This window comes from Mustela nigripes, chromosome 6, assembly GCF_022355385.1.
Source record: "Mustela nigripes isolate SB6536 chromosome 6, MUSNIG.SB6536, whole genome shotgun sequence".
Classification (NCBI taxonomy): domain Eukaryota; kingdom Metazoa; phylum Chordata; class Mammalia; order Carnivora; family Mustelidae; genus Mustela; species Mustela nigripes.
Window position 1 is genome coordinate 107029075 of NC_081562.1, and position 17856 is coordinate 107046930.

The 17856-nt window shown below is 45.3% G+C and overlaps 2 protein-coding genes and 1 pseudogene across 4 annotated transcripts in view; 2 read left to right on the forward strand and 1 right to left on the reverse strand.

Annotated features, from left to right (window-relative positions):
• The window catches only part of LOC132020840 (uncharacterized), an 18059-nt gene extending 10333 nt beyond the window's left edge, over window positions 1-7726 (reverse strand). Inside the window, exon 1 of the mRNA XM_059404969.1 lies at window positions 7689-7726. The gene's annotated coding sequence lies outside the window, so the exon portion shown is untranslated. The remainder of the gene's footprint in view (window positions 1-7688) is intronic.
• Window positions 7727-10256: 2530 nt separating this feature from the next.
• On the forward strand, window positions 10257-11064 carry LOC132020841 (large ribosomal subunit protein eL8-like; annotated as a pseudogene).
• A 4170-nt stretch (window positions 11065-15234) lies between these two features.
• The window catches only part of IL17RA (interleukin 17 receptor A), a 26606-nt gene continuing 23984 nt past the window's right edge, over window positions 15235-17856 (forward strand). For 2 of the 3 annotated variants that reach the window (XM_059403912.1, XM_059403913.1), the window contains exon 1: window positions 15236-15858. In XM_059403912.1, coding sequence (XP_059259895.1) covers window positions 15715-15858 — 144 coding nt within the window. In that variant the 5' untranslated portion in view covers window positions 15236-15714. Of the gene's footprint in view, window positions 15859-17856 lie in introns of all 3 variants that reach the window. The other variant, XM_059403915.1, reaches the window with a different exon arrangement.

A 17856-nucleotide genomic window follows, 5' to 3' on the forward strand; every position in this document is an offset into this window, starting at 1 on the left:
TAGGAGGTTGAAAAAAAAATCATACAATTGCTGCAGGGGGAGCGGTCTGTGAACCCTTAGCGGCCACTACCAACTATGGCTCCAGAAGACCAAATGCTAGGGAGGGAGGTAGAAGATCACGCCCGGGCCTGTGCTGCTCCTGGTGCTCCTGCCAAAGTGTCCTGAGGTGGGCGTCGATTTTCACAGGTGGCTTGGGACCCGTAAGGGCATGCCCTTGGGAGTCCCCCTCCATGAGGGCTGAGGAGGAACACTCCAAGAAATGCACAGAAACAGAAAAAGTCATGCTCAGGTTCCTGCAAGGAAACTGCCAGGCAAACAGCCGTCCCCTGATCAACTGTGGATAGGGCAAAATGCATCTCCGGTTCCCACCTTCTGGAGAGCAGAAGGATGGCTAGGCCATCCCAGCCCCCACACATGAACTCACCTGGGATTTGTACAAAACAGGAGGTTCTGGGTTCTCAGGGTTTGGTAGCCTAAAAACAGGAAGCAGGCCTATGTTCCTCCCACCCCTAGCCTGGAAGATTCCTCATTCTCTGTTGACTGTTGAGAATAATGAACTTCAGGTGTGACTCCACCGGGAACAAGGAGGCACCAGGTCGCTGGGTCTAATCACACCGACTGTAACCTTGATCTCACACGTGTCCTTGCTGTTTCCTCACGAAAAAAGGAAACAGAAAAAGGAAGAATGGGAGGAAGGGTGGGATGGAGAAACCTTAGCTGGGACCTCGTTTACAGGTTCTTATGCTGTGCACTGCACAACATCAGGGGGCGCCGTTCACCGAGATTCTAGTACTGATAGTGTTTCCTGGAAGTGGGCATTGTGCAACCATGACCCCGGGTGAATCCAATGCTCGCTGTCGAGGTCCCCAACCCAGCTCCGTAGAGATGCCTGGCTCAGTGCTCAGAGTCCTAGCGACCGCCTTGGAGTTCAGACTGGGTAGAGAAGGGGAGACCATTGGGCTGGGAGGCTGGAGACAGGAGGGCTCAAGGACTCAAGGCCCCAGGAGGCAGTGAGGCATGGAGAGCATGCTTCAAAACTGATATACTCAATTCATGTGCCCCCCAAAACCCTGCTATGTGATCTTGGGTAGATTAGCAATTTCTCAAGGCACCTGGATGGCTCAGTCGGTGAAGTGTCTGATTCTTGATTTCGGCTCAGCTCATGATCTCAGGGCTGTGAGGTGGAGCCCTAGGTCTGGCTCCTCAGCATGGACCCTGCTTGTGATTCTTTCTCTCTCTATCTCTCTCTCTCCCATCTATCCCTTACCTGACCCCATTCTCATATGCTCTCTCTCTTTTAAAAAAGAAAGCAAAAAATTAGTAATCTCTCCCAACTTGTTAGCTCTTCTATGACATGCCCACCTCACAGGGTGCTATAAGGATTAAATGACACAGCTGGGGGAAGCCAGGCCCCGGCCTGGCACTTGGTCTGCACTCGGAAAACTCCATTTACAGTCCCATCTGCTCCTACCCAGCCTTTGGGTTTCCTGAACTTGTCTGTTTGTATAGCTGCTCTATACAAACCTGGAACTACAGTCGATGAGCAGTGGGCCAGAGCGTACAGACACACGGGTCTATGGCAGGTGGAGGAAAGGGGTGGCAGCCACCCCAAGTTCCACTCAGCATGGTACCCCTTCAAGCCACCTCCCAAGTCTTTGCTTTCCTGTGATTTTAAGACCTCGTAAATTAAGTCTGCCCTGTGGGAGCTCCACAGCACCAGCACCCACATTCTTCTTGGGATCTGACTTCTGTCCCCACAACCCACCCCGCGTCTGTATTCTCCAAGGTCACGGGGAACCCCTTGAACTCTCAGTCAGTTGGCCTTCCTTAGTCTAGTGCTCCATGTGGAGTTTGACTCACAGAGCTCAAGAAATCTTTGTAAATTCAGATGTCTCTCTTTCCTGAATATCACCACTTCAACCAGGTGGCCACGCTTAGCATTGGTAATGGGAACAGTTATGCAGCCCTGGGACGATGGAGAAGCACAAACTGTACACTTTAGATAGGGGATTGTATGGTCTGTGAATGCCTTAATAAAGCAATGAAAAAGTAAATAAAAGTCAAAAAATAAAGTAAATAATAGTGGGAACAACCTGACCTTATTGGGTTTCCCAATGCAGTATCATATAAAACATACAGCATTGCCTGGGGGTTATTCTGACCAAAAAGATTTAACCTGAATAAAATCAAGCCTTTTGGACTCACTTCCAGTTTACAGGAAGTGTGAGGAATAGAACAAATCATGCAGGGTACCTTGGTGACTGTCTGTTAAGCGTCTGCCTTCAGCTCAGGTCATGATCCCAGGATCCTAGGATTGAGTACCATGTCAGACTCGCTGCCCATCGAAGAGTTTGCTTCTCTCTCCCCCTCTGCCACCCACCACCCACCCTTGTGCTCTCTCTCTTTCTCAAATAAATAAATCAAAATAAGTAAATAAATAAATATCATGCCAAGAGACACTACAAGGAAGTTGTAAGACAAATATAAAAATGTGGAATATTCTGCAGCTCCTGCATGACTCAGCCGGTTAAGCAGTCTGCTTTCAGCTCAGGTCATGATCCCAAGGTCCTGGGACTGAGCCCCAGCTTCTTCCTCTGCCTGCCATTCTGCCTGCTTGTGCTCTCTTTCAAATAAATAAATAAAATATTTTTTTAATGTGGAATATTCAATGTAATCTTTTAAAAGGCAAGGGAAATGTTCCAGATATAAAGAGATCAGCCACATGCAATATGTGAAACTTGAATGAACCAAGATTTTGAAAAATCCTCGGTAAAAGCATTTAGCGGCACAACTGGAGAAATTCAACCATGATCTGAATATTAAGGAGTTAGTGTTCACTATCTTAGGTGTCATAAAGACATCTCGTTGATGCAGTGAGCTGTCCTTACTCCGAGGAGGTTTCTGCTGAAAAATTTGGGGTCCAACTATCATGATGTCTCCACCTGCCAAACATCTCTAAACATACATGGAGAGAGGTAAAGCAAATATGACAGAGCGTTAACAAGTATTGAACTGGAGGTGGGGGACAGGCTTAGTAGTACTATGCTTCAACTTTTTCTTAGGTTTGAATTTTTGTAATAAAATGCAGAACAGAGTGATTTATTTCATTTTTTTCCTTTCCTTGTTCCCTGCCACCACGTTAGATAGTTCAGCACCTCATAGGTGGACAGGGGTGACAACACAGAGCCACCTTCTCTGGGGCACTGGCCCTCATCTCTCCGCACAGCGAGCCATCCACACCTGCATGAACTGGTAGCCTGCAGCCTTCTGAGCACACGGCTGCTGCTAGAGCAGGCACCGCCCTCCTTGCCATCTAGTCATTGTCTGTCTTCCCTACATACCAGGAAGTTCCTAGAGGGCAGAGACTATATCCCTCCACTTGTGGGTCCCCTGAACACAGAGCCTGGCACAGTGTAATGGTCAAGAAATCTCAACTAAGGGGTGTCTGGGTGGCTCAGTCGTTAAATGTCTGCCTTAGGCTCAGGTCATGATCCCGCATCAGGCTCCCTGCTCAGCTAGAAGCCTGCTTCTCCCTTTCCCTCTCCCACTCCCCCTGCCTGTGATCCCTCTCTTGCTGTGTCTTTCTCTGTCAAATAAATAAATAAAATATTTTAAAATTAAAAAAAGAAATCTCAACTAAATGAAAGATTGGATGGATGCATGGATGCAAGGATGGACGGATGAACAAAAAAGCAGACGGAGGACTGGGCAGGTCTTCTAGCACTCAGGCCCTGCCGCTCCAGCCCACCTTCTATGGCACTGTCAGATGAGTCAGTGGAGCCAAAGTTCAGACAGAGGCACTCCCTGCACAGCACTCCCAATGGCTTCTTGCACTGACTGAAGCAGCCTGACTCTCCCACTATAACCCCTACATGATCCAGTCACATTTGATTGCTTGCACTCCCGGGAAAAACTCTATGCCTTTCCTTTCAGTGTTTCCTGTGCTAAAATGCCCTTCTGTCCTGCCCACTCTCTGACATCTCAAAACTTTCTTAAAAATCTATTTCATCATAAAATCTTTAAGATGCCAACAAACAGACAGGACTTTTCACCACTCTGGAAATCAATTTGATTAGGTAATGGTATATTCTCTTAAATTTTTATTCTGCCAGCTAAGGACAGAATTCTTCAAGAGTAATTAAAATCTATGTCTTGGGAAAATATATTCACAAGCTTGGATACCTGGGTTTTCTAGGCATCTTGAACTCCAGCCATGAAAACAGTACCTACGCTCATCAAACTCCTAAAAAAACAGACTTACATTTCTTTCCAACTGAACTATCCAAAGCACTTAAACTCCTTTCCTAGACCTTGGTAAGTCTTAAAGATTCCATAAATCAAATTATCTAAAATCTAAACACATTACAAAAGTAATCAGACTCTTTTTTTTTTTTCAAGATAGATTTATTTATTTATTTATTTATTTATTTATTTGAGAGAGAGAGAGAGAGAGAGAGAGAGATTGTGAGCAAGGAGGAGGGGCAGAGGGAGAGGAAGAGAGAGAGAATCTCAAGCAGACTCCCTGCTCAGTGCAGAGCCTGACCTGGGGCTCCATCTCATGACCCTGAGATCAGGATCTGAGCCAGAACTAAGAGTCAGATGCTTGACTGACTCAGCCACGCAGGCTTCCCTGAAAGCAATCAGATTCTTTTTTTTTTTTTTAAGATTTTATTTATTTATTTGACAGAGAGATCACAGGTAGGCAGAGAGGCAGGCAGAGAGAGAAGGGGAAGCAGGCTTCCTGCTGAGCAGAGAGCCCGATGCAGGACTCGATCCCAGGACCCTGAGATTATGACCTGAGCTGAAAGCAGAGGCTTAACCCACTGAATCACCCAAGCGCCCCAGCAATCAGATTCTTAAACACATTTCAAATTACATCGCGTTGATGCAGTGAGCTGTCCTTACTCCGAGGAGGTAAGGACATTATCATTCAACTCTTTATATATTTCAAAATAACTCACAAGTTTGATATCAAATTCTCTTAGAGGTTTTAAATCACTATAGCAAGTATATTACGTCAGACTCTCTAACACGACATTCTCCTACAAATTTCAAATTCCTTAAGAAAGAACACAGACCAGGGTGCCTGGGTGGCTCAGTGGTTAAGCCGCTGCCTTCGGCTCAGGTCATGATCTCAGGGTCCTGGGATCGAGTCCCACATCGGGCTCTCTGCTCGGCAGGGAGCCTGCTTCCCTCTCCCTCTCTCTGCCTGCCTCTCTGTCTACTGTGATCTCTCTCTGTCAAATAAATAAATAAAATCTTTAAAAAAAAAAAAAAGAAAGAACACAGACCAAAAAAAAAGAAGAAGAAGAAGAAAGAAAGAAAGAAAGAAAGAAAGAAAGAAAGAAAAAGAAAAGAAACAATACATACAAATTACTACAATGATTTCCAAAATATTTTTAAACCTAACCTTGCCAATATTTGGTATTGTTAGTATGCTCAACTTTAGCTGTTCTGGTAGGTATATAGTGGTTTTTCATTGTGGCTTTAATCTGTATTTCCCTAATGAATAAGGATGGTCAGCACTTTCTCATGTGCTTATTGGCTACTCATACATACCTTAGTTTTTGAAGTGTCTATTGAAATGCCTTGCCTATTTTTAAAAATTGAGTTCTTTTTACTATTAAGAAGTTCTTTACATGTTCTGAATATCAATTCTTTGTCAAATGTATGTCTTGCAAAATATATTTCCCTGTTCATGTCATATCTTCTCATTTCCTTAACAGTGTGTTTAATAAATAGAAGTTTTTAATATTCATTATATTTCATTTATCATATATTTTTTGTGGTTATTATTTTCTGCATCCTAAGAAACCTTCATCTATTTCCAAGTCACCAAGACATTCTCTTCTGTTTTTTTTCTAGAGGCAGTACAATTTTCGCTGTTATGTTTAGATCTACAATCCCTCTTGAATTAATTTTTATGTATGGTGTAAGTGGGGTGGGAATACACTCTTTTCTATAGAGATCCCCAGCTGTTTCAGTATCATTCCTTAAAAGACTCCTTTCCCCATTTAATTGCTTTGGCATCTTGTCAAAAATCAAATGGCCATGTAAGTGTGCATGATTTCTGGAATCTCTATGTCCCATTGACTTATTTCTTAGTCCTTATGCCAGCACCAACCAACAGTTTTGATTGCTGTAGCTTTGGAAAATGTCTTGAAGTCCAAGAGTATAAGTTTCCCAAGTTTATTCTTTCCCAAGACTGCTTTGGATATTCTGGGTCCTTGGAATTTCCATATAAATTTTAGAATCAACTTGTCAATCCCCATAAAGAAGCCTACGTGGATTCAGAATGAGAAATATTCTGCAAACTTTTTTATATTTTACTTCCTTTACTATGACCACTATTCTCTACCCATGTTATTGACAAGCACTTACACAAAATTCTATACCTCTCATCACATCTTTCATAAATGAAAATGACTTCTAAGCCTCTGATTCTTTTGACTCATCTTGTGCAATTTCCCCCAGAATTATTGTTGTTCCATCATTTATATCCCTTCCCTCTCTTTCTTCAAATCTCAATGCTCCCTTTTTAAAATAAAAATTAAACAATTATCCTCAGATGTAATGATTCCCTGCTCTGGCTTCATGTAAGAGAAAGAACCCTCATCGAGGTGTTCAGAACTTCTAACTTCTTTACCAAGCTTACCACCTGGTTCCCTCTGTCCTAGGCTCTGTCACAAACTGTGATTTCAGACCAGTGATTCACTTGGTCAGTTTACTTACCGCTAAGGGAAAAGATTATTAGACTAAATCAATGTTGTGGTTTAGTTGTTGTGCTTGTGGTGGTTTTATTTTTGTTTTGTTAATACTAAAATCCCCTTAAGAATCAGATGAAATTCATGAATTCTCTTTCCAGGGAAAGAGACATAAACAAACATTTTGCAAATTATTTCTGAGTGTTTATAAACTTCCTAGAACTTATCCATGGACTTTAGCTTAACAATCCCTGGACTGAATGCCTTTAAAAAACAATTTTTTTGTAATAACTCTTTCTTGTTCTAATTTGAATCTGTCTTAGAAATAGAGGAAAAGCAGCAATTTCCATCCTTGCTAAGAACATGTGTCTGAGAAGAATGGTGCTGACATCCCGCAGGTATATTCTGGTGATTGGGATTCTGGGAAGTTCCTCTGCCTAGAAGGTAAGTGATAAAGGCAAGAAATCCCAGTACATCTGTTTCTGCCTCGCAGAAAGCAAAGCTAATAATTTATAGAATTTGATGGAACTCTCTGCTTAAGTAGTATTTCTCTATCTTTCAATCTGCTCCATAAAATGTGACCAATATGCTCAACAACTTAGAACTCTTCTGCTAAATTTAGTTGGAAATGCTGTATTGAATTTAAAAATATATGTTGCAAATAAAATATTTTAATGTCATAACAACAGTTAAAGATTAGGTAAAGTGGAAATTGTATTGAAGACATCATTATGAACTCCTACTTTTAAAAAGTATAATAGTCTCCCCCTTATCCACAGGGATATATTCCAAGACCCCCAGTGGATGCCTGAAACCAAGGATAGTACCAAACCCTATGTATCTATTTTTTCCTCTACATACTTATGATAAAGTTTAACTTATAAACTAGTTACAGTAAGAGATTAACAACAATAGCTAAATAAAAATAGAACAATTACAACAATATGCTGTAATAAAAGTTTTGAAAATATTTATTGTACTCACTCTTCTTCTTCTTGTGTTGATGTGAGACGATAAAATGCCTGTTTGATGAGAGGAAATGAGGGAAATGACACAGGCATTGAGATAAAATGTCGAGCTACTATTGGGCGACTGGTGCCTCAGTCAGTTAAGCGTCTGCCGTCAGTTCAGGTCATGATCCTGGGATGGAGTCCCACATTGCATCAAGGTCCCTTCTCAATGGGGAGTCTGCTTCTCCCTATCCCTCTCTCCCTCCACCCCACCACCACACTCGCACTCTCTCTCTCTCTCTGTCTCAAATAAATAAAATCTTTTTAGAAAAAAATGTCAGGCTACTATGGCCCTTCTGACCAAATTTCAGAAGGATTATCTGTTTCTGGACCACAGTCCCTGAATGGGGTCTCTAATATATCACTGAAACAACCAACGTTTGGTGAAAAGTAGCTGATTCCATCTTTGTGGCCTAAAATGCTTTATTTCCAGGTAATGAGATGCTTCAGACCATTTGGGGCAACACTGAGGAGACGAGAGCAAGTTTAAAGGATCTTTTGTTGGCTGAGATACTACAGTTTGAATAAAAAGGAAATAATCATTACATTTCATTGGAACAAATCTGAGAAAAATCATGAACCTATAATGATACTCCAGAAGGAGAAAAACAGGAAGTGCCCTAGGAGAAAATTTCAACTCATGAAAATGACCTTTATAGTGATGGTTGTGTTATTCTCTTTCTTATCACCTTGGCATTAATATTAATTGTATTGCACTGACATTGCTTATTATGTCAAGAAATTGTTAAATGCATTTATTTGTTTAAAAAGATCAAACTTGGGTGCCTGGGTGGCTCAGTCATTAAGTGTCTGCCTTGGGCTCAGGTCATGATCCCAGGGTCCTGGGATGGAGCCCCACATCAGGCTCCTTGCTCAGCAGAAAATCTGCTTCTCCTTTTCCCTCTCCCTCCACCCCTGCTTGTGTTCCCTCTCTCCCTGTCTCTCTCTCTGTCAAATAAATGGATAAAAATCTTAAAAAAAAAATAAAATAAAAATATCAAACTTGGAGTGTCTGGCTGTTTCGGTCAGTGGAGCACACAACTCTTGACGTCAGGGTTGTGAGTTTGAACCCCATGTTGGGTGTAGAGAATACTTAAAATATTTTTTAATTTAATAAAATTAATAAAAAGCTCAAACTTCATAGTTAGAAGGGTAACTGACCCTAATGATCATAGGAGAGATACCTACAAATGACTTCAAAGTGAGAGTTGATAAAGGAAAGAAATATTAGAAGGGTGTGGAATCCAATCCAGCAGTAGAGTAATTAGCTACAATCTGGATGCGGGGTTCATTACCTCATCAACTCAAATCAGGAGTACAGAAGCTATGAAAGAGATTCTGTCAGAAAGTGAGCACAGTCCCAGTTTCAGTGGGAAAACTCTGGCCTGAAAAGGCCTATTACAAATAAGAAGGATTTCAGTTTAAATATCAGTTTGCTTTCGCAACGCTAAGAAACACCCAAACTTAGTGACTAAAATTATCTCTTATTATTTCTCTTCATTCTGTGGGTCAGTTGAACAGCTCTTCTGGTCCGGTCTGGTTCCAGCTATGCTAATGGTCAGGCTGAATGGTCAAGGTCAGGTGGTTGAAAGGTTACTCCATATGGTCTCTCATCCTCCACTAGATTTGCCTGGACTTCCTTACGTGGGAGTCTAAGCTTCCAAACACAGCAGGAGAGAGCAAACCACAGTGTGTTACTTATGCTATTGTCCCATTGGTCAAAGCAATTCCAATGACCATGCTCAGAGTAAGAATGAGAGAGGATTACTCAAGAAGGTATGAAGAAATCAGGATACAAACCATTACTGCAATAACCTCTTGGAGTTTGTTAACAATGAGATTTGCAAGTGTTGCTTAAATGCTTAGAAATGCTTTGTTTGTCAAATTTATAAGTCTACTTAGTTAGCATTAGAAATGTTTAAGAGAAGCAGACACATAAAATTTGTAATATGGTTTGAAATATCTAAGGAAATATAATTAATCAACTTTTGAGTACTGTTAAATGTTTAACGGCAATTTAAGCTTAAATTTATGAGTTAACTGCACATGAATCAAAGAACAAGTAATGTTCCTTATTTTAAAGGAACATTACTAAATTAATACATGTACTAGCAAGATTTCCAAGTTTAATTTAAAAGCTTGAGGAAAAATTGGGACTTAAATTTCATAACTCAGTTTAAGTGAGTAATAATTGAGACACCAATATTATAAATAATTTTCTTGCACACAAAAATCTCTCTCAGACTTATTAAACCTCAGCAAACACATTTATTCAACAGTTCATTCAAAATATATTTGTTGATCATCTGCTCTGAGATAGGTGCTTTCTAGACACAGGCAGAAAATGACTCTCAGGCCCTCCTTCTTTCATTGAGATTATACACTTGCAGAAAATACAGGGAGATAATAGACAAATACCAGTCAATCAGAGACTATTTCCTTATCTTCTGACTCTCTCATCTTCTTCATGGCAAAAACCACTCCCTCCACTCCATCATCAACCAGTAATAGAAGCAGGGGTGTTTTCTCTCTTCTCCAGCCATCCAAGATGCCAAAAGGAAAGAAGGAGAAGGGGAGGAAGGGGGCCCCAATTCCTGATGTTGTGAAGAAGCAGGGGCCAAGGAGGTAGTCAGTGTCCTGTTTGAGAAAAGACTCAAGAATTTTGGCATCAGACAGGACATGCAGCCCAAAAGGGACCTCACCCACTTTGTCAAATGCCCCCACTACATCCAGCTGCAGCGGCAAAGGGCTATTCTCTATAAACGTCTAAAAGTGCCTCCCAGGATTAACCAGTTCATTCAGGCCTTGGCCTGCCAAACAGCTACTCAGCTGCCTAAGCAGATCCACAGATACCAAAGGCAAAGCAAGAGAAGAAGCAGAGATTGTTGGCCCTAGCTGAGTAGAAAGCTACCAGCAAAGAAGTTGTCCCCCCTAAGAGGCCACCTGTCCTTAAAGCCTTAAAGGGTTACTACTCTCACCACCTTGGTGGAAAACAAGAAGGCTCAGCTGGTAGTGATTGCACATTATGTGAATCCCATTAAGCTGCTTGTCTTCCTGCCTGCCCTGTGTCGTAAGATGGGGCTTCCCTACTGCATTATCAAGGGGAAGGTCAAGCCAGGGCTTCTGTCGACGGGAAGAACTGCACCACTGTCACCTTCACTCAGGTTAACTCAGAAGACAAAGGAGCTCTGGCTAAGCTGGTGGAAGCCATCAGGACCAATTACAATGACAGATTTCATGAGATCTACTGCCACTAGGGAGGCAATGGTCCTACGTCTGAAGCTGATGGCTTGTATCACCAAAAGCTGGGAAATGCAAAGGCTAAAGAACTGACCACCAGACTGGGCTGAGTGGACAGTGTTAAATTTTCTGTACATAAAAGTAATAAAAAGTTCTGTTTCAGCCAGTGGAGGGGTGGAGGGGAAGCAGGAGCTTCTTCTCTTTTTCCATAACCAAAGACACCACCAAGTTTTTCAGTTCCTGCCTGACACCCTACCACTCCTTTCACAGTCAATGAATCTACAAATGCCTACTTCCTCAGAAAGAGGCTCTGTCTGGGCAGAGAAGAAGGGAAGAGAGAAAAGTAAGAGCGCAGAGAACAAATAACAGATGAACAAAGCAATCCAGTGATGCACTCAGGAAGTAATTATTTAACACATCACACCCTGAAATACACTTGAGGGTGAGAGGAACACAGTGGTGAGGAAGCCAGGAGCTTTGCTGGAAGGAGGGCTCAGTCGTGCAGGCAATATTCTATTCAATTGAAGACACCCACTTTTTTTTTACATTTTATAAAAACTTTCATATTTATTTATATATGTATTTTATTTAAATAATCTCTATACCCAATGTGGGGCTCAAGCTCATGACCCCAAGAACAAGAGTCCCACACTCCTCTGACTGAGTCAGCCAGGTCCCCTACATCTTATAATCTTTCAAATTGCACTTTATCTTATGCTGGTGATGCTTTCCCCTGGTTGAAATGTAATAGCAATAGCACAGAGCAGCATCACATCCTGAGAGCTGTGGCAGAGCCTTGGCCAATCAGAATAGGAGTCAAGTCAGGCTGCAACATTAAAGCTGCCTGGAAACACTAAAAAAAAAAAAAAAAAAAAAAAAAAAGCCTCGATTCCAGCCCAGACCAACTAAATTAGTATTGGAGAGGGTGCAGCTGGACATTGATAGTTTTTAAAGCACCTCATGTAGCAAGGGAAACCAAAACAAAAGTGAACTATTGGGACTTCATCAAAATAAAAAGCTTCTGCACAGCAAACGAAACAATCAGTGAAACTAAAAGGCAGCCTATGGAATGGGAGAAGATATTCGTAGATGACATATCAGATATTGGGCTAGTATCCAAAATCTATAAAGAACTTATCAAAGTCTACACCCCCAAAATTAAAAATCCAGTCAAGATATGGGCAGAAAATATGAACAGGCATTTCTCCAAAGAAGACATACAGATGGCCAACAGACACATGAAAAATGCCTAACATCAATCAGCATCAGGGAAATGCAAATCGAAACCACAATGAGATGTCAATTCACGCCAATCAGAATGGCTAAAATTAACAAGTCAGGAAACAACAAATGTTGGCAAGTATGTGAAGGAAGGGGAACCGTCTTGCACTGTTGGTGGGAATGCAAGCTGGTGCAACCACTCTGGAGGTTCCTCAAAAAGTTAAAAATAGAGCTAACCTACAACCCAGCAATTGCACTTCTGGGTATTTACCCAAGGGATACAAACATAGTGATTTGAAGGGGCACATGCATCCCAATTTTTATAGCAGCAATGTCCACAAGAGCCAAAATATGGAAAGAGCCCAGATGTCCATCAGCAGATGAATGAATAAAGATGTGGTTCATATGCACAATGGAATATTACCCAGCCATCAAAAATAGTGAAATCTTGCCATTTGCAACAACATGAATGGAACTAGAGTGTATTATGCTGAGTGAAATCAGTCAGAGAAAGATGAACACTATATGATCTCACTTGTATGGAATTTAAGAAACAAAATTGATGAACAGCAGGGAGGAAAAAATAAAACAAGATGAAAGTTAAGAAGGAGCCAAATCATAAAAGACTCTTAGTCATAGGAGACAAAGAGAGGGTTGCTGGAGGGGCGGTGGGTGAGGGGATGGGGTAATAGGCATTAAGGAAGGCATGTGATGTTGTATACAAGTGATGAATCACTAAATTTTACCCCAGAAACTAACAATACACTCTATGTTAACTAATTTGAATTTAAAGTTAAAGATAAATAAATAAAGCATCTCATGTGATTCTCACATGTAGCCAGTGTTGAAAACCATGGTGGCAAGTTCAAACTAGGCTATATATACACATTTCGAAGGGCATGCCTCTATGGAAGCTTTGGGGCAGTGGTTAGCAAACTAGAGCCTGCAGCCCAAATCTGGCTTGCTTTTTACCACCCCAGGGACTGAGATGAATTTTACATTTTTAAATAATGGGGAAGGAGAATATCAAAAAAGGAGTAATATTTGGGGACATGTAAAAATTACATGGAATTCAAATATAAGTGTCCATAAATAATATTTTACTGGAACCAGTGACCCTTAGTTTATATATTGCCTACAGCAGCTTTTGTGCTCCTACGTCAGAGTGAAACAGCTGGACAGAGGCCATATGGCAAAGTCTAAAATATTCATTGTCTGGCCTTTTACAGAAAAGATTTGATGACCCCAGCTTGAAGGAAATGGATTTCTGGAACCTCGACAGCTCTGTGTCCTCTCCCAAGAACTTACCTGCCTAGGAAGATACCAGATGTCAAGGGGTCCTGTATGGGAGGCATCTTTTCCTTTCTCACCTCTTTTTCACATTTGCCCTTCTCCCACTTCTAAAAGAAGACCTCTCCCCTGCCCTAAGAGTGTAAAAACCTCCTAAGCACTAAATTAAAAGAACCTCCCCCAAACACTGGTATGTAATGGGGTTCTAGTGACATTTTGTTTTCAGGTCAGGAGGATTCCAAATATTGCATTACCAAAGCCAAAGGAAGACCCAGTCAAGTTGTTAGCTGCCAAACCATTGAAAATATGTGGTGACAGAAGGCTATGTGATTTTTGGCATGTAACTCAGAAGGGGTCCAAAGAATTAAGTAACATGGTTATGACAAAACTAGTATAATTATTTATGTAAACAAAGTTTTCACGGCTTACGTGTAATTAAAATGCTGAACGCAGTCCCATTCGATGAATAAGCAGTACTAGTCCACAGATACAGGAGGGAAAAAAAACATTGGTTTCATAAGAAGTGAATTTCAAGTAACAGTTTGTTACTATGTTTAATGATTACTTATCAAAACTTGCATCATGTTTGCATTATTTTGATCAATTATGTTCTAATACTTGTAATTTTGAAATGAGCACCTCGATTTCTTACTGAGTGTTGAGGCCTTTCTCAGTTCCTTGACTCTGGGCCTCTCCTCAGCGCAGCTCACAGCCGCCCAGAAAGAGGTTGGACAGCAGAAGCCACGGTCTTTTTGCAGCCTACCCCTTTAAGTGACATCCTATCACGTCTTACTCTATTCCTGTTCTATTGCTGGGGTCAGCCCACACTCAAGGGGAGAAACAAAAGGATGTATCTCAAGGGATCATGGGAGCCATCTCAGACGTGGCCCACTACAAATGTCAAATTCTGATAACATTTATGTCCTCTACATCTGTTTCAGTTCAGGATGAAAAGTTGTAGGTGTCGTCCTAAAAATGGGTGAGCGGATGCAGAGTTTTCCAGAATTCTAGAAATAAATAAAGGTGTTCAGAGACCACGACGCCTGAGGCCTTATGGAGCCGGGGCCTGTCAGGTGGCGGGGTCTAGCAAAGGGTCGCCAGGGGGCCTCGGGCAGCGGGAAGGGGAGACAGAAAATCCACCGCTCCAGACCTGGCGGCTCCATCCAGTCCGGGTGAGTGCAAAACACAGGGAAAAGCCAAGCGCGCCTAGACTCCGCGGGTGTCAGAGCAGGCGAGGAGATTAGACTTGAAATGCGGGCGACAGAGGCTGTAGGGAAACGGGGACAGGGGATACGAAGCAGTCTGCCGAGGCAAAAGCGGCAAGAGCGGCTGGGGGAAACCTCGAAGCCCTTGAGCCAGGGCTGGGGCCTGCAGTAGGCCGGGAGAGCGGAGACGCGCGCCCGACCTGGGATGAGCGCCCTCGGGGCGTCCGGACGCGAGAGCAAGCAGTCAGCGCTCGCTCCAGAGGATCGTCGGCGGTCGGGACCGGAGACCAGGAGCTGGGGCCACGGCGCCGTCCTCCCGCGGACGCGGTGTACGTCTCGGGAAATGGGGCGGCCTGGGGCGCTGTGGGCGCGCAGACTGGTCCCACACCGGGTGCCTGCCCCCCGGGAATTCAGTCTCGCAGCGTGGGCGCCAACTGTGTGGGAAACGACTGCTCCCCGTTCCTCTCCCGGGACCCAACCGGATAATGCGTCGGAGCCGGCAGTCGCTGGCAGGAAGGAAAGCGGGAGACCGCAGAGCCGGACCACGCCGCGGCCAGGGGTGGGGACAGAGACAGAGACGACGGCCACGGACAGCCCTGGAGTCTCGAGCTGGGGCCTGACGTGCTGGGACCGAGAAGACCGAAGTGGGCTGATCAGGGGCGAGGGCAAAGCAGGAAGCAACTGAAGTTGGGCGACGGGGCTCCCGGGTAAGAGAGGGGACGAAACTTGCGAGCGGGCCGAGGGGCTACGGCTAGGCGACTACAGCGGCCCGTGCGGCGGGAAACCCGGGCGCGGACGCGGAGGCGGGGCGGAGGAGCGAGGGGAGGAGCGAGCACCTGCGCGCACCGCCGGAGGAGGGCCCAGCGCGGCGCCGGTCCCCGGCCCAAGCCCTGCCCCTCGGCTGCCCGGCCCCGGCGCGCCTGGAAGCCGGAAGCAGGCGAAGAAGAGCCAGTTCTGAGCTTCTCCGAGGAAGGGGAAGGCCAGGGCCCGTGCCCCGCAGAGCCCCAACCGCGGGCCGCCAGGGCCCTGGGACAGCGCGGGACCATGGGGACTCCGCGCCGCGGGCCACCCGTCCTCCCGGGGCCCCCGCTGGGGCGGCTACTAGTGCCCCTGCTCCTGAGCGGGCTGTCCCTGGCTCGCGCCTCCCCGCGACTCTTGGACTACCCGGCGCCAGTCTGCTCTCAGGAGGTGAGACCCCGACGCGCCCTGAGGATGCTGCGGGGGCGGGTGAAGTGCCCCAGGCGGGGAAATGCGCGGGGGTTCTCAGAGGGTCCGAGGGTCGGCCACGAAGAGCGGCCACGCTCCCGGGAACTCTTGGAGCGGTGGGAGCTGCGGGGAGGACGGGAGAGCAGAGGGAGTTTTCGGGGAAAAGACCCGACCCAGCGTCCTGGGCAGGAGGCGGGAGGGCCGCCGCCGGGCCCCCCACGGTTCGGGGAAGGAGAGGGAGGTGTAGGGCCCGGCCGGAGAGGCGGGCAGAGTGGGTTAGAAAGGGAGGTGGGGAGGGCCCTTCGGGGGAGCCAGGACTGGCCTGGGGCGGCCTCCTCGCTGTGCACCCTGCGAATCCCCGTGGTGCAGGGGCGGGCCACGGCCCGAGCCCCGGACACCCATCCGGACCTCGAGAGCTTCCCCTCAAAGGAGTCCGGCCAGCTCCGGCTGGGGCCGCCTCGGATCTCGGCCCTACTCCCCGGGAGAGACCCCGCGGTCCTAGAGCTCTGCGCGCGAATCCGGACGGCCGGTGCGGGCTAAGGGCCCGGAACGGTGAGACCGGGACACTTGGGCGGAGGGCATACGGCTAACTCCGGGCGACACCTCTCCAGAGGGGCGAAGCCCTGAGGATTAGGCAAAGGATGAAGACACCATCTATCCAGCTCCCACCACCACTCCGGGTCCAGTTTGTATCTGTCAAGTAGTACCGGGGCTGTGCCCCCAGGAAGTGACACACCCACCTGTTGGGAAGTGGCCTTTTGTGGAGGACCATCTTCAGGGCAAAAAAACAAACAGCAAATCACCGTGCCCAACTCCACAACTTCTCCCCCCAAAGCTGCCCTCTCTCCTCCACTTGCTCTCTGGTTTCCTCAGCCCACCCCCACCACCACTTTTTTTTTTTTTTTTTTTAAGATTTTATTTATTTATTTGACAGTGAGAGAGATCACAAGTAGACAGGCAGACAGAGAGAGGGGGTGAAGCAGGCTCCCCACTGAGCAGAGAGCCCAATGTGGGACTTGATCCCAGGACACTGAGATCATGACCTGAACTGAAGGCAGAGGCTTAACCAACTGAGCCACCCAGGCGCCCCCACCACCACTTCTGACCCAGTATCTGAGTCAGAGGATGTGAAACAACCAAGGAGATACTTCTCCTTATCTAATTTTGTGGAGGATTTGCCAAAAGAGGGTGGAGATGAATGACTAGCAGGATTTTTTTTTTTTTTTAATATGAAAGATGTTGGGAAATGGTCTTGAGACTCCCACTTTTAGGCGAAACAGGACATATGCTCAGCAGATCCTTCCTACAGAAGTTGGTATAGAACTATTCTACCTAGAGAATTCGGTGTTCATTTTTTAATGGCCATTTGCCAGCTGCCTGCAAAATACAAGGTCCTACTGTTGCTCTGAACTGAAACTATCAAGAAACACCCCTGAGACCCTAATGTCCCGGAACTTAAATCATCTAGGAGGGGAAGAGGCTTGAAGATGCTAAGTATGGTACAGGGCAGCCTGTAGCAAGTGCTCTTTGTGCAACCAGAGAGTGGGCAGAATTCCAAGAAGAAAACTTATTTCAAGCTGGGATGTTCTTCATCGCAGATAAGGCACTTGGGCAGCCCTGCAGTGGGGGAAATTCAGAACCAGAGGTTGTGGAGCAGTCCAGGCAGCAGAAAGGGGTTGAGCCAAGGCCGTTGGATGAACAGGATAAAGTGGGTGGCTGCAGTGGAGGGTGTGTGTGGCAGGGAAGTGAAAGAAGCAGCTAGAAAGGCAGGTAGGGACTCCATGGTGCCATGGTGTGGGGGCTAGACTGTTTGTTTGACTTTAATTGCTCAGTGGGAAGCACTTCTGAAAGTTAGGAGCAGGGGCAGGGCTGAAGAGAGATACTTATCAGCCAGAGTTGTCTTAGATCTCCCACGTTTTTCCCCCTCCCCCACCTTGCCTTTACATTCCCACCTGGCTCACAGCCCCCTTATCTTCATGG